The sequence below is a fragment of the Leptosomus discolor genome, chromosome 1 (assembly GCF_034619465.1).
Source record: "Leptosomus discolor isolate bLepDis1 chromosome 1, bLepDis1.hap2, whole genome shotgun sequence".
In the NCBI taxonomy this organism is placed as follows: domain Eukaryota; kingdom Metazoa; phylum Chordata; class Aves; order Leptosomiformes; family Leptosomidae; genus Leptosomus; species Leptosomus discolor.
This window is the reverse complement of record NC_141391.1, coordinates 19,701,921-19,718,607: the sequence shown is the minus strand read 5'-3', so window position 1 is coordinate 19,718,607 and position 16,687 is coordinate 19,701,921. Positions and strand designations below refer to the sequence as shown.

Sequence of the window (16,687 nt, the reverse complement as noted above, 5' to 3'; positions counted from 1 at the left end):
TAGAAATTCTAGTTATGAATCTTTCTTGCCTGTGGTGTATAGACACTTAAATCTGCATTGGCTAGGTGAAAGCACTAAGCATCCCACTTCTCTGCTCACCAAAACCCATGGCTGCATGGTCACAGGGTTACATAGTTCTTAAGATAAGTGTGCAATATTCTGGAAAATGAAGTGCATTTAAGAAATGTCGTTTGTCAAGGATCAATCTGTTCTGCCCCGGCATTGTGTAATTATAAGATTTTTTTTAACATTGCTCTAATTGCTCTAATGTTCTTATTGTAGGTTAGAAATCTGAAACAATGGGTGACTGGAGCTTTCTGGGGAGACTGTTAGAGAATGCGCAGGAGCACTCCACGGTTATTGGCAAGGTTTGGCTGACGGTGCTGTTTATCTTCAGGATACTGGTGCTGGGGGCTGCCGCTGAGGAGGTCTGGGGAGACGAGCAGTCGGACTTTACATGCAACACTCAGCAACCTGGTTGCGAAAATGTTTGCTATGACAAAGCCTTCCCCATTTCTCACATCCGCTTCTGGGTGCTGCAGATCATTTTTGTCTCCACCCCAACCCTCATCTACCTGGGCCATGTGCTGCACATTGTACGCATGGAGGAGAAGAGGAAAGAGAAAGAGGAGCTGAAAAAGAAGGGAAGCGTCAAAGACAGCAACTACCCAGGAGCAGCAGCATCTGGCAGCGGTGGTGGAGGTGGCAGCAATAACATCAAGGATCCTCTTGTCAAAAGGGGGAAAGAGAAGCTCCCGATTCGTGATGAACGTGGTCGAATCCGTATGGGGGGTGCCCTGCTCCGTACCTACGTCTTCAACATCATTTTCAAGACTCTGTTTGAAGTGGGCTTCATTGTGGGCCAGTACTTCCTATATGGCTTCGAGCTAAAGCCAGTCTACCAGTGCAGCCGCTCACCTTGCCCACACACTGTGGACTGCTTCATCTCAAGGCCCACTGAGAAGACTATCTTCATCATCTTCATGTTGGTGGTGGCCTCTGTCTCCCTACTGCTGAACATGCTTGAGATATATCACTTGGGGTGGAAGAAGCTTAAGCAGGGGATGACAAGCCGGTACAGCCTTGAGATGCCTGTTGCAACAATGACACCAGTCATGGTAACAGGGGAGTCCAAACCTGTTTCCCTGCCGCCACCAGCACCACCTGTGGTGGTAACGACAGCCGTACCCCCCCCTGTTTTGCCTGACACCCGCGCCGTCACACCGCTGCTGGCCCCGGTGACCATGGCACCGTACTATGCCACGGCTGCTCCAAGACCACGGCCCCCCTCCAACATGGCCTCCATGGCCAGCTACCCTGTTGCTCCACCAGCTCCTGAGGAGAGACGCCGTGCTGTGACTCCCACGCCCATCTCCACTCCTGTCACCATCCCGACCCCCATCCCCACGCCCACGCCAGCTGTCATCAACTACTTCAACAGCAACAGCCGTGGCCTGGCAGCCGAGCAGAACTGGGTCAACATGGCAGCTGGGCAGCAGGGGAAGTTGCCCTCCAGCTCGGCAGGCTCCTCTACCCCCAGCAGTGTCCGGCATCCCCTTCCCGAGCAGGAAGAGCCACTGGAGCAGCTACTCCCACCCCCAGCTGGGCCGCCCATCGCTGCAGCCAACAGCGGCAGCAGCACCAGCCTGAGCGGGGCAAGTGGCAGCAAGTGGGATGTGGAGGGTGAGGAGGAGCTGCCGGAGGAACGGCCCGTCTCAGCTGCCTGCACCACCGTGGAGATGCATGAGCCACCGCTGCTCATAGACACGCGGCGCTTGAGCAGGGCCAGTAAGTCGAGCAGCTGCAGAGCCAGGTCAGATGACCTGGCCGTGTAGTGCGGTCGCTTCTGCTCCAAGGAGCAGGTGATGGAAAGCAGAGTGGGCAGGGGAGCTGCCTGGGGAGGCCAGGCCTGGCGTGGGTGGGAAGGCCTGGGCTTCAAACTTTGACGCTTGCTGTTTTTGCACTCTGTGAATTGTAGTGGGGAAAAATATCAACATTTTCTTATAGGTCAGGGGTGGCCGAAGCGCAGCCCGTGGGCCAGGGGACCGGTCCCACTTTCCTTCATGTCCATGGCAGATCTCCCAAGGGCAGCCATAGGGGAGGCCTGCACAGGTGACAGGTGGTGATGGTAGCTGGTCATGTGCCCTGAGGCTGACTTTCATCTGAGAAGAATGTTCATATCCCCAGTGCCCATGTGCCTGGCTGTCAGCTCCCTCTTGCTCTTGCCCTCACTTCCACCCTCTTTCACATAAGCTCTAAATGAGCAGATGCAATGACTTATTTTCTTCCTCTCATATCTTACGTCGCCCTATGGCAAACATGAGGGTGGCATATTGCCTACTGGCACCTGTCCTCTCTATGGACCAACTTGCCATATTAAAGATGACTCGGTTTCTTCCACATAACACGACTTAACGGAGCCTTTGTGCTCATGGCAAATTGCTGATGTGGTCCTCGGCCGGGCAAAGTTTAGGTAACCCCTGTAATAGACTTTTGAGGTTCATCTTTCTATAATTTTTTTTTTACTCTTGACCTGTTAGGAAGTGTTCGGTTTGACCTTCTATCCAGTGTTTGCCGACCATGTTTTTAAGCCCACAAATATGTTTGAGCATGTTTGATTATAATTTTAGATGACTTCTGAAGTTGCTTAGAGGAGGACAGGAATTTAAACCACACCTCAGAAATTATTACACAGAACAATTTCTCTTCAGAAAGCAAGGATTATGATTTCAACACATTGTGGCCCCATACGTTGCCCGTGGACAGACAATAGGATAAAGTACAGCTCTGCATTTTAGACTATTAGATATCCGCTTAAGTTTGTTGGAAAAATGCTTTTTAGAAGGAAACTTGAGTGCATATTTTTAAGTATTTGAACATTTTGAGAATAATTTTGATCTGTAGGTTTAAAGTTATTTGACTGTGTACTTAATCATTTTAGTTTGATCTTTGATCTTACAAGAAAATGTAAGGGGAAGGAAACTTACTAATGGTAAAATTCCCAAAGCAACATTATTTCCTGTTGTGTTCTACCCTTTCCTTTAACAACAATCCGTAGTGTCTTACAGGTCAGTGAAAACAGATTTAGACAATATGGTATTGCAGAAAAGGTGGCCAAAATATCTGGGCAACATGCTAGTGGCTGAAGGGTCTATTCTGATCCCACTAAAGTCACTTGCAGAATTTCCATTCAATTTAGCAAGGAGCAAGATTTGAGGATGGATCTTGCAGGCCTTATTCAAGCAAAACTGACATTCACATGGAGTTTTGGGAGCCAGAAGGAATGTAGATTTGGGGCCTTAGATAAAGCCATTAAAATCCTGCTTTGGAAAATCGTGTGTTTCCCTTAAAAATGGGCAGAGGAAACTACTGGGTATTTTTTTCTAAGGTGCAGCTTTCCTTACAACTGGCTCTGTCCTTTATTCCTTTGTAACACATACTCTCACAGACGTTAGTCAGAATTCTGAATGCCTGATAAGGCTTGGGAGATTTTTGGGTACAAAAGGAATGGAGGATTAGGCCCAACTTCTGTTCTAAGCAAAAGCCAAAAGAACTGAAGCTCGGAGTCAGTCCTATTGCTGCTATAAATCGGAAGTATTGTGATTGGAGAAGAGCAGTCAAACACACTGGGATGACCCTTTGCATCTTCAAAGTATTTGGCCTGGCAGTGCAGTCCTTACTCAGGCAAAGCAGGGTCACCCTGTAGCAAGTAGTTACAATTGCCAGTTATCTCTGCTGTTAAATGTTTTCCTGAATGTGTTTATTTTATTCAACAGTTAAAATATATTCCCACCACTCAAAATTAAACATCTATTTTTACTGCTTTCTGAGTAGACACAAAGAGTTTCTCATGATCAGAAGCACTGTTCTGCAACCCTTGGGCATGTTGTCTCAGGACTTCCTTGACCTGCTTGTGGTGAACCAGGTGAGGAGAAGGCTTTCTGCTGCCACTGATCTTGGGGGCAGACGCTGCATTAAAAGTCAATGTACAGTAAAGATATTTATGACTAAGTGTTCAGCTTCAGGCATGCTCTCGTGAATTTTCTATGTTATAAGCCATAAAAACCCTTCTGCAAGAAAGCTAAAAGCTAAATTCTGCTTTCTGTTGTATCCATGCAACTGTGCTGAACCTGGACTAAAGTTGATGAAGTTGCCTAGATGTAAACAAAGGCAGAGTTTAACATTCAAAATTTTTAGATTTACTAGCATCTATAGTAGCAGTTTTGTAAGTTTTGCTAAATGCCAAGTAATTCTATTGCTGAAATAATGTAGTATACATCTCTATTTTAGTACATCGAAATTCATGGGCTATATTTTCCTTTCTTTTATGCTTCTGAAGAATGAAGTCAAAGTCTCTCTGGAGTGTATTTATATAAACCAGACCACCTGGAATATGTGCTTTTTTATATCAATGCCTGAGAGCAAAACTGACCTGTTGTTTGATGGTGCTCTGAATCTTGCAGTCCTTACTTTAGTACAACCCTCTCAGAGCGTGTCCCGCAGGATTGCAGTCATATTGTGTATAAAAAATAACAACAGAGATAGGTTTAACTTCGGGTCCACTGGTACGTAGTCTGCCCTTTTCAAGTTAATGTGTGTGGTTAGACCTGCAGAGAGTTCAGGTGCTGTTGTGGAATATATGGTATTTCCAGGCAGAGTAACTACCGGAAAGCTGTAAAAGATCGTTTTTCCTGTTAGGTGAAGCTCGGGGGGAGAAATGTAACGCTATTGCAACCCCTAAGAGAAATCTGACAGAGCAGCCTCCGCATCCAAGCAGTACTGGTCTGAGAAAGCAAAGCTACAAGTCACAGCTTGTGGTTTTAAGATCAGCTTAAGTTCCACCGTGTAACTATACAGCGACAAGCTTCTTGGTTACCTACAGTTTCATTTGGAGTCCAGTAATTGTTTCTTCATTTAAGCCCAGGTAACGGTTTTGGCAGAACTCCCCCCGCTCCGCCCCCCATCCCTGCCGTTAGTGCTTACGTCTGCTTTTAGTTGCTGTATCACATCTGGAATCAGATTTATTGAAAAGAAGTCTTATTGCTGTGGCCGTTTTTGAGGACTTCAGTATTTACTCATGAATAATCACTGAATTCCACATGCTATCAGTAAAGCAGAACCACGCAGACTTCCATAGTTCTAGAAAATACGTACAAACACCAACTACCTTGCAGAACAGAGTCTGTTGGCAGAAATAATCTGCTAATTTCCAAGTTCTTTACTCTTTCACATCAATTAATTCCAAAGAGGGAACTGGTAGAAAATGATGTTTTGATTTAGCCTGGTCATATGGCTGTTCAAGCCACAATCCTGAAAGTTCTTAGACACACTTCTAACATGAAACCAGTAGGTAAGTTATTGCAAAAGTGTCATTCAGAACAGAATCATGTCTGATATTAAGCAAACTGAAAAAAAAACCCGCCCATTTTTGCTCTTTGAGTAGAATGAGCATGGGAAAATTGTTCTTTCATACTTGAAAAAAAATGCTAAAGTTAGCTATGGAAAAGAAAAGGAGAAAACTGGAAAGAGATACTCTTTGGACCAGTTACCAGGTGTATGATGTGCTACTCTTTTTGCAATAAGTCAACTCACTGATACTAGTTGGCCCTGCTTGGAGTGTAGGGGGTTGGGCTAGACGACTTCCAGAGGTCCCTTCCAACCACAATGATTACATGAAACATATTTTCCAAATCACTGATTTCATTAGTAGATTTTTCATAGTAGTTTTACAAAGATACAGTAAAAATATACCTGCATTGCACATAAATACATAGTTTCTTGGCCATGGACACAGTTGATCTGTTTTCTGTCACTGGGCTTTTTTAATGAGTGCAGCTGTCAGTTAATCCAAAAGAAAATAAAGTATAGACAATTTGAAGCCCCACATTTCTTCCCTTTGTATTTTGATTAACTGAAGACAGCCTGCTAGAACCTTCCCTTTCTTAATGTGGAATATGTTATCTATGAAAATCGATCTCTTGTTTCATAGATAAAAAGTGCTCCTTGAATTTGTTGGTCCATGACAGCACTGAAAAAACATAGCTTCTTGGCAATAGGTAGCATGCCCTGAAAAAGCAGATGAACTGTGTCTTTTCTGGTGTCATTTGGAAGCCGGTTGTGTGCAAAGTGGTACCAGGGATTGATTTGGCTCAGTATATTCGTCATTCATCAAGGCACTTAGAGCTGATTGAATGTCTGACATTTTGCAGCTCTTGAGATTGTTTTCTGGTATGAATATGTAAGTGTAGGATCAGTAAAATAATTAAGGCAAGCTTTAAAAATCGGATCAGGTCTTTTTGTTTAATGCAGACACTAACACCGTGGATTTGAACAGGCTGGGTTGTTGGGATTTTTTTTTTTAAATTCCAAATGTTTTTCTTTCATTTACTTTGATTTTTCTTGTGAAAAGTGTGCTCTTGTAATTTTGATTTTCTGAAGTTTACATTCAGTTTTTGATTTCAGATTGCACATTTGGATGAAATAAACTGTTTTCTAAGTTTACATTTGTATAAGAAGTGAAAGAATGACTCTGCCAATATGTTAAACCTAGAGAGAAATGTCTTACTATAACACAGGAACTCTTCAGACATAAGGCAGTACCATTAAAGACAATTTAACCTGATCACTGAGCTATAGTATCAGTCTTCTCTGTGTATTTAAAATCCAGGAGCTGGATATCTAGTGAGCACACTATGGAAAAAGATACTTTTCATCGTGAACTCAATTATTGCCAAATAAACTAAGGTTCATTATTATTGATGTGCCTTCTTGTGTGTTTAGAGGTTCAGTGCAAAAACTAGCTGTGACATATATCCTTTATGAGCTAAATCTGCAGCCTGGTTTAAAATTCCAAACAAAATACTTGTGGAGAAACACTGCACTGTTACATTGTAGAAGGTTTTACAAAAGATCAATGTTTTGCTTTCTAGCCAAAAATACAGTTCTGAGCCTGCAAATACAATTTCATGCAAGTTACTTTTACTCTTGCAAATAAGACCTTTAAAGGTAACGGGACTATTTGCATGAGCAAAAAACACTGGTGTGAAAAAGAAATTGTAGATTTGCATTTTGAGTTTGTTGTTAAGATGCCAATCAAATTCCAGAAGTTTCAGTCCTTGAAGAGTTATGCAGGATATGTGAACATACTTTAAGGTGGAGAATATATTACTATTCCTATTGACATTGCTTCTCACAGTTAAAGGGTTGTAGAGCATAAGAAAGCTTACTGAGAGCTTTCTTGTTGCTTATTGGTTGTTTGTCTCTTACATGACAATCTGACAACAAACACAAGTTTTCTGGGCTGTCAGGAACTTGTAGTAACAATCAAAACAGCAAACAGTTAAAAGTGCTGTCTTCAAAGAAGTGCCTTGTGTATTAAATTCTGTAAGAAACAAGTTGATGTAAATGTTAATTTACCTCATATGTTTACAAAATCATGACTAAATAAACTTTTTGTACCACAGAAGTGTCTCTTTTAGATTAAATTTTCATGGTTGTGTAGATGGTCTTTTGAAATACCAGCGTGCTGGACCAGTTAACCGAAGTCAGTTAGCTCTCGCCCTTTATTCACTTGTGCTGCTGCTTCCTTTCTTCGTACGAAGTGCTCACTGAATTGCATCTCTTGGAAAACTGGATGTTGAAGCTCATCTCTGTGCAGAGCTCCCAGTGGCTTGAAATGAAGTTCACAATCCAGAAGATATGTGTGATCAAGACCCTCTCCAGCAGGTGGAATGGGTGAAATGGTGACCCCCTCGAAATCAGTGGGAGGTCCACCTCTGCCTTCCGCTGAATACAGGTTTCACCCTTGGCTCTTACTTTGACACACACGAGTCACTGTTCATCTCATGCTGTGCCGTGTGGTGTTAATAGCGGCTCCCATCTTCTCCCCGTGCTGACTCACCAACGTTGGTTTATCCCTCTGGCTGGTGTGTCTAATGAGACTGTTACCTGTAAGCGCACGAAGGATTTTAGTGCAGGGGAAGCGCGTCCTTACTGGGGATAACGCAGAGCACCCGCTGCATTTGAAATTTGCTGATTTGCCCCTTGCAGGCAAAGGTCACAGTTTAGCACACAGAAGCGTGACACAATGTTGTACTGAAAATGTACAATGTGCTAAAGGCAAGTTAGCCTTAAGTTTTGATAGTCCCATGAAGAGGCCAGGTCCAAGTTTCCAAGAAGTTTAACTTGTGAAAAGCAGCAGTGTGGGCAAGACTGAGTGACTCTTGCAGAAGTGTTAAAACAACTTTTAGTTCATATGCAGCACTTACACGGACCTGACAGGGCAGGATAGCTTCTGTCCTGTAGTACCGAGTGTTTGTCTGTCTTCTGTTAGTACAGTCGAGCGTATTTTTTTGGTGCCTCCTGTGCTCAGGCAGTGCTGTTTCTGCTCCACATGGTGTTTCCATATGGTAAACCAGATTATTCACTATCTTTGAAGACTGGGCAGGGGGAAAGCAAACTGACAGGAGTATATAGGGGTAGTACTGAGACGTGCTTGGCAGTAATAATCTAAGGAAGAATAAGGTCATACGGTAATACCAGCTGTATTGCTAAAGATAACTCACTTGCCTCTGACCAGAGCACTTTTTACTACAAATGTATGTGGCCAGAATATGTTGCATGCTTTCTATTTAGCTGCATGTTTCATCACAAAGTTCCACAATTTTGTCACCAGAAGAGTGGACAGTCAGAATACTCCCGAGAGTACATCGGCTGGTGCAGACGCAGCTGCCCGCTGGGCTCTCGCTCCCTTGGGGCGCAGCCACGCTGCTGTCTCCTTTCTTCCACTGTCTCCTACAGGATTTCTGGCTGGAGTATGAAATACGAATGTTGCTGCTTTTGATCTGTGAAGGCATCTGTGACGGTGTGGTACTCCTTGCTGCCACATTAAGCAAGGCATCTTGCTGTGAGCTTGTGGAGGAAAGGTGAAAGGTGTGCCCCACTCATCCACAGGGCACAGTGAAGATGCTGATGGCAATGGGAAGAAGTGTACTGAGGGGAGCTCTCTAGCCTCCTCCAGTAAATCTCTGTACAGTTGTGCTGAAAGCCAAATAAGGAGCATCCCACACAGCCCTGTACTGCTGCTGTTGTCCCCGGGCATTGACGCAGGAACAATCAGCCGGGCTTCAGCAAGCATTTTCACTGTGACTGTGCTAAGAAAGGGATTTTAACTAACCTTGTCAGTGCTTTCCCATTCTGTAGAAGGAATAGGAATGAAGGTGATACACATCTCCCAAGGAAACAGATGTCAGATAATCAGGTCTTAGAGGGCTGGCATTTTGATCATTTTTGGCAACTGGATGTGCATCAGGTGTAACTGTCTGTGCCCGTTTTCAGCTGACAATATTGAGTAAGCAGATGCTTATCCAAAAATCACAAAACTGAAGAGAAAGCCTTCTCCTAAAGGCAGCCTAGTACAAATGTGTTATTCTTGGAGTGTCATGGTCCAGGAAAAGAAGGTGTTTGAGGAAATAGACATTTTTGCACTTACAGGTGTGTGATAGTTAACGCGCTAGTAGAACAGTTGGATTGCACCAGCTGTTCTTCAATGTATAAGGTTTTTTAATTTTTAGAAAAAAATCAGTGGTAAATAGCAACAAAATGTTGTCCTTCATGGGTAGTTACCTCCTTTTTCTCGTGGCAGGCGATCTGTGTATCTTTGTGTCACTAGCGATAGTACAGGGTCTATCAATCAGAACTGTTTTGAGTATCTAGTGGAAGATCTTCAATGTGTGGGCGATTGCCATACCTTGTTGAGGGTGACCCTCAGCACTTACGGCAGCGGCTGCGGATGTGGTTAAGGTGCCTGGTGCCGCAGAGGGCGGGGATATGCAGACTAACACCAAGGTCACGAAGAGCTCCCCGGGCTCACTCTGTTTGTCTGCATCAGTACTGTAGCCAACTCTAACCTATGTGTGGTGGTGGGTGCCCTTTTTCAGCCAGATGCCTGTCATTTTAGGGGTTGTCTCCTGAGAAGAAAACAATCCAGTGAGTATCTGCAGTTCTTCGTCCTCATTATTTATTTGTCTCATGAAAGCATGATAAAATATATAAAAATGTCCAGACCTCTGCATTTCAAAGGAGTTTGAGACATGGCTTTTTGAAGAGCTCTGTGCTAGCTAGAGAATATTTTTGAAAATACAAAGTTCTTAACAAGTTCAAACTCTCAAAAAGACAATATGTTTTTCTGTGGGATACATTTTTCCTGTGTTTGCACAAGATCCACCAAAGTCAGTGATGGATTAAAGTGAAATAAAACCTTACTTTCCACATGAGAATATGGGTTGTATTTCTATACTCCTGAATTAAATGAAAACTAAAAAGGAAGAGTAAACAGTTATGAGCTTTCGTATGTCTCACTTCCCAGCTTGAGAAGATTAAACGTTCTAAAGATTTTGGCTTTAAGGAATGTTGTGGTCTTCTGAGCAGAGACTAAGGGATAATTATGGTTGAACTATCTAGCCCCATGGAGGAACCTACTGTTTGCTTTGCATGGCTTATGTAGTGGGGTTTGCTGTGTAAATTCTGCACAAAATGCAGAAGTAAGCAGCTGAGGATGGTTTGCCTAAGCAAACTCATTCGTGTTTGGATTATGGAAACTCTGAGAGGAAAGTACCTTCTTCATTATGAGCACGGAGGAAAGGCAGAATCACTGAGTTAAGAGTAGTTTCTTTCCAGTTCTCTGTTGAGCTATTTAATGCTGAACCGTACCAGGTCGCTAAAACACAGGTAGCTTTCATACCCCCATGCACCATCCCTCCTTTCTGTCTGTGCTTTGTAAGAGGATTTAAATTTTTCTTTAAGTCATAAAGTTGCTTCTGTCTTTCAGGCTGTCAATACATCCTTTAGGGCCTAGTACATGTCTCTAAATAGTCTTGTGACTGAAATATGAATACAGTAAAAATTACAAAATCAGATAACAGAACGAGCAGCCAGGACTGACAGCATCAGTTAAACTTACATTAAACCATTTAAGTGTGGCTGAAGTTTTGTCATGAATAGCTGTTGCAATGCTGAATGTGATTTGTTCTAATTTATTTATGTCCGTGAAGCTCTACTCATCCCTGTCACATGTAACAGGAGCGCTCACACGTGGCTTATTCAAACAAAACATTGATTTTTTTGTAACCCACACCAACTATTGTTCTTGAGAAGCCAGTCACCGTTGGCACGACCTGGACAGAACTGAGAAAACCTGCAGCAAAGCCAGCCTGGCTGGTGTACCAGAAGCACACATGGCTCATCCTCTGGCTTTTCAGCATCCTGGAGTCTTTTAAACTCTCTACTCAATTAAAGTAGTAAAGCCCAGTGCTTTGTGAGTTAAATTCTTGGCCAAGAGTCTACAAAATAATGCCTGCATGTACACATGCCTATGAACGTGGCTGTGCTAGTGACTGCAGTGGTTTGGGATTTTGCAGGACGGAGAAGGATGCAGTCTGCACCAGCCTCTTGCTGTGGCCTGCATGAGAATTATGGGACTAACTCCTGGGATATATTTTTAAAAGCTCTGGTCTTCATTGTTTATGCATGAGTGGACCCTTTTTTGAGCGTATCTGTGTCTGTAGGTAGAGTTGCAAGTGCCTGCCTGCTGGCCACCTCCATGCCCTTCTCCTTGCAGCAAGGAAAGTCAGAGTTCAGAGCAGCTTGGCAGCACCAGCTGCTCCTGATTCATCCAAGCTGTGTGGCTTAATTAAGGTTTGGAACTTCCTTAAGACTAGGAAGAAATTCTTGTCTTCCTGTGTCAGATAAAACCATAAGATGTGCCTCAGTCCTTCTTGCATTGTCCATCTTTTTGTGTCGCTTCCCTGCTATGGAAACCCAAGTGTCTAGAGGTCCAGTTAGCACAGTCCTCTGCAGTGTGCTGCAATCATAGCTTCTGGCCACAGCGTGCCCAACATTTCTTCAAAGAAAAAACATCTGATCGGTCCCAACAACATTAGAATTTCATAGTTTTGATCCTCTAGGGCTGAAAAATAAGAAGTAAGATTGCTGTTTTCATCAAGTAGGACCAAAACCAGTCCCTGTTTGTCATTCACGTGTTTATAGAACAACTAAAATAGCAAGCAAATCTTTCCAAGCTCTAAAAATTCATGTACCAATATGTCTACCTGTAGAAACAGTAGTTTGCTTGAGCACATGCATTTTGAGCTGGAGAAAGCCTTTGCACAGTGAGTTTTCTTTCATTTAGAGCTGGATGAAGTGAAAGGAGGCAAGCTTGAGACAAAACCAGTTGTGAGAAGGCAACTGGAGGCAAACTCCGTCCATATTTTAAGGCTACAGAACTAGAGACTAGAGCTGAACACAGCAAATGACCATTTTTATTTTTTGTTATTCTTTTTTGCCTTTAAAAGAAAAGCCTTGGATGTAAAAAGATCACTAATATTTGAATTTTCACCACTGTCCTCAACAGGGAGCTAATTCTTAGTGAGGAATGGAAGAACCTGTAGGCTCGTTGCTGTCAATCAGTTTCCCTCACCTGGCTTTGTTTGGCCGCCTATTACTTTCTAAAAGCTTCTTTTTCTTATAGAAAGATGATAGGCCTTTAAAAAACGCTTTCAGAAAGAGGACTGTCCCTGCTTCTGCTGGCCTGGTCTGTGAAATAAAGGCTCATCACTGCAAAATAATAATTGCAACTAAAGTCAGCTGACATTCAGATTTTCTATTTCCCAAGGGATCTCAAGATTTCAAATCAGAATGCAATATATATTCACATATTCTTTATGAAACCAAGCCTAAGAAATTTCCTTCAAATCATTTTGCATTAGAAAAATATTCAGATGATCATTCTGGAAGCAACATGCCATTCTGGAATTTAGTTCTTTTTTCTGTTTTATATTATTTTAAAATTATCCTGCAACACATGAAGGGTAGCTGTGCCTCGTACAGCATCAAACCAAACAAAGTGGAGGTGATGATGATGAGGTGATTTCTGAGCGCTTCCCTTTAGGCACCTAAATTCCATGTAAACTTCTGTTTTAGACACCTGGTTGTCATTTTCGATCTTATGTCTTCATCCTTGAGTTCAAAGATTTCGTACCCAGAATGCTGAAGTGCGATCTCTGTAGAGGATCCAGATGGGCAAATAACCCCATTGCTGCCCAGTAAAATGGAAAGAGTACGGACTGCTTGCCATCCGTGCGTAATGGAAAAGCTCAAACGTATTTGCTTAGGTGTTGAAATCTGTCACAGCTAAAGCTGTGACCTAACTTTCTAACAAAGTTTTGGGTATTGCTCTGGATTCCGTTTCCCTACAGCTGCTATAGCAAGTCATGCATGACACTGAAATGTGCATTACAAGTTTTTTGGTGTATAGGAGAAGTGCAATGATCTGCATGTAATTTGGGCAGCTGTCTTTATTTTCAGCTGAAAGAATTCTCTCAGTTGCAACAACCTAAATCCAGTATAACTCCACCACACTGGTGTAACACAGATAAGAATTTCTTTGTGTTTAAATGACTGCAGTGAACAAGATCAATTGCAGAAAGAATAGTTCTTTTTTAAAGAAAGATCTGCAAGTTTAGTACATAATGGGCCAAATTAATCTCCGCTGTAAGTACACTCATTTCAGTGGTGTTGCAGCAGGAATGAATTTAGCCCGAAGCAACTTTACAATAAGTCATATATAAGCATGAACAACTAAATGTATTACACTTTAAACAAACTCAGCATTGTCTGGAGCACAGTTGGTCTGCTGAACCTCTGAAGCTAGGAACTAGCCATTGTGTGTTGAGTTTGTTTAGACAGTACCATTTTTGTTCAATTGGCTACATCCGTGGTATTTTAGTGACAGCAGAAATGTTCCCTCTAGCTACAAAGTGACATTATAGCTGTCAGACGTGATTTTTGTTCTAGGTTGTGTGTGCCTTAATTCTTTGGTGCACTTTGAAATAAAATTGTAACCACATACAGAGAAATAGTTTCACCAATTCTGAAATGTTTGAGCTTAACTCTTTGAGTTACCCCTTTAATTCAAAAGGGGTTAAAATGCTCTTACAGAAAAGGCCTCATAAGTTGTAGAAGGAGTCAAAGAGTGTAAAGACTAAACCAAATAAGATCCAGTACGAATTAACTCAGCTTTAAATAAGTTAATGTAACAATTTTTCTCTGATTGCAGGCTTGATTTCTGTATAGTTTTCAGTTATAAATATTATAAGTGTTACCAGTCATTGCTACACCCGCTGAGTCCCTCAGCCTACAGTGAATGCTGTTCTTTTAGAGATCATTGTCTGTTCAGACTCGACCAGAGGAACACATGGGCTGCGTGTGTTAGGCAATCACTATCTGTCAGAGAGGCATAAATGCCTTTTTCTTCTTGTTTTTCTGTAAGGAGAGGGGATAAAAAGCATCATAGAATTATAGAAATGTTGGGTGAAGGGGACGTCTGAAGATCTCTAATCCAACCTCTCGCTCAAAGTGGTACTGTCCAAAAAACTTGACGTAGTCAGCCACGTCTGTGTCTAGCCAAGTCTTGAATACCTCCAAGGATGGCAATCCCACAAGCACTATCTTATGTAGTTTTCTTAATGTCCACTTTGAATATCCAAGGCGCAGCCTCTGGCTGCTGCCACTTTTTGCACTATCATCTGCCATGACAAGAAGGGTTTGGCTTTATTGTGTTTGTAACTCCCTTACAAGTAGTTTTAAGCTCCTATTACACCTTAGCCTTCTCTTCACCAGACTAAATAAGCCCATCTCCCACAACTTCTCTTTGGGGCTCCAGGCCCCTGAGCATTGCTGGACCCTCTCTAATTTCTCAACATGCCTCTTGAACTGAGGGCCATGAAACTGGACACAGTACTCCAGGTGTGGTCTCACTGGGGCTGAGTAAAATCTAGCAAGTTGCCCTCATTTTCCTGCTTGAGGAGATGATTCCCAGGACAGCCTCAGCATGACAGTGAGCATTCAGAGAGGTATGCAGTTAGCTCTCTGCTAGGCCAGGAGTGAGATTTCTCATTCACAGGTAGATTTGAAGTAGCCCTTTAAAAAACTTCAGCAGCAAGAAGAGATCAAACACAGGTGAACCCAGAAGAGAGTAAACTGAATGCATTGCAAAGTATATTCTGGAAGAACTAGGCAACCAATACTCCTGTGCAAGACCAAGTTTTTACAGATGTTTGGTATTAATTTGGTATTCAAATTCAAATTATGGATTTGAACTTATTTGGGCTGTTCCTAGCAAGAACCTGCTCTTAGAAGAATATAATCCTCTATGTTGTGTATTGTCTGTTTTCCTGCATTGACTGTCAATATCTCCTCTTGGGTTTATTGACTGTGTGTGATGGTCAGATACCCAGTTGTTACCTCATTATATACGGAGACTAAGGTCTGGATGAAGAGCTGACTTGGATGATGTGAGGTCAAGTCCAGACCTGGCAATTCTGCTTTTGGCACGATGGGGTAGGGACAGATGAGGTAGCTGAAGAGGTTTCAGCAGGCCAAGGGTGAATTCCATTTTTTCTTAGTTGGCCGCTCGAGGAAGACTAAGGGCATGCTTATCGCTTTGGATATTTATAGGGTTTCCTACAGCAACATGGTTTATAAATAACTAAGGATCTCAGGGCAGCTTTCAAAAGCGGAGAGAAAGGAAGTTCAGCCTTTCTCAGAGTTTGAAAAGCTGCTGCTTGTGGTGCTTTTCCTATGATTAGAGCTTCAGCCATGGTGTCTGTGGTTCAGCAGAGCTGTCCAGGCAATTTGCTCACACGCTTTTCTTTTTTTAAATACAATTAACTTCCACACTGGTACAATCTTGCCCAAGGAGTAGTCTCATCTTTGCAATGTCAGGCAATATTGTCTTGCAATTTTTAAGCCTTCTTGCAGTGAGGTTAATGGCCTCACTGAACTGACATGTTTGAACCAAGCTGCATCCAGCTTCTGGTGCATTTGCAGCTTGGCAGACTTCCTCCTGTACAGCTGCTATGACCGCCTGGAGTTTAGGCAGGGATTAAAGTGCTGATGATTCTTGGGAGCTCTCAGCAATATTCTCCCACACATTTGGAGCTTGGATGGGCAGTGGCTAGGGTTCACTAAAGAGGGTCAATACTTTGGGAATACTCTCTTCAATGGAAAGAACCCCACTGTCAGGGACAGAGGCAACAGGCTATAGAGCCTGAGAGACTTCTCTTAGTGACTGCTGTTTCTAGTCACATAGAAATCCATTAAGGAATCCATCCAGGAGATCTCTTGCTGTCCAGAGATCCTGGGAAGCTCTGATATTGCTGGCTGTGGGTGTCAGGGTTAGTTGGTCGTTCACCTAAGGAAGTGTCAGAGCCTGTGTTTATGGACTCTTTAGCCTTGGTGCTGTCTCTGGGTGCTGACATTAGCAGTCTAGGTATTGAAGCCGTTGGGCAAGCACACTGTCCTGGATCTGTAAGGACAGCAAGAGGTCCTGGAGTGACAGGTGCTGTGACTGACATGGCAGAACATTGCCTTTGCATTACTAATCCTCTTTCCCTGTGTCTTTGCTTCTTGGTATCCCGTCCCCATCTCAACCAGCCACTGTCAGCATTGTGGCTGAGGGACCTTTACCTTCCATGCTGGGGGCAGGCCAGTGCCCTGCAGGGACTGTCTCCATGATCCCAGAATCACAGAATGTTAGGGGTTGGAAGGGACCACAAAAGATCATCTAGTCCAACCCCCCTGCCAGAGCAGGACCACCTAGAGTAGGTCACACAGGAACGCATCCAGGCGG

General features: G+C 43.1%; 1 protein-coding gene across 1 annotated transcript; it reads left to right on the top strand.

The window, feature by feature from the left end:
- The first annotated feature begins 299 nt into the window (after positions 1-299).
- On the top strand, positions 300-1,835 carry GJA3 (gap junction protein alpha 3). Its single transcript, XM_086481804.1, has one exon. It carries the CDS (start codon positions 300-302, stop codon positions 1,833-1,835), a length of 1,536 nt encoding a protein of 511 aa, XP_086337930.1.
- The last annotated feature ends 14,852 nt before the right edge of the window (positions 1,836-16,687 follow it).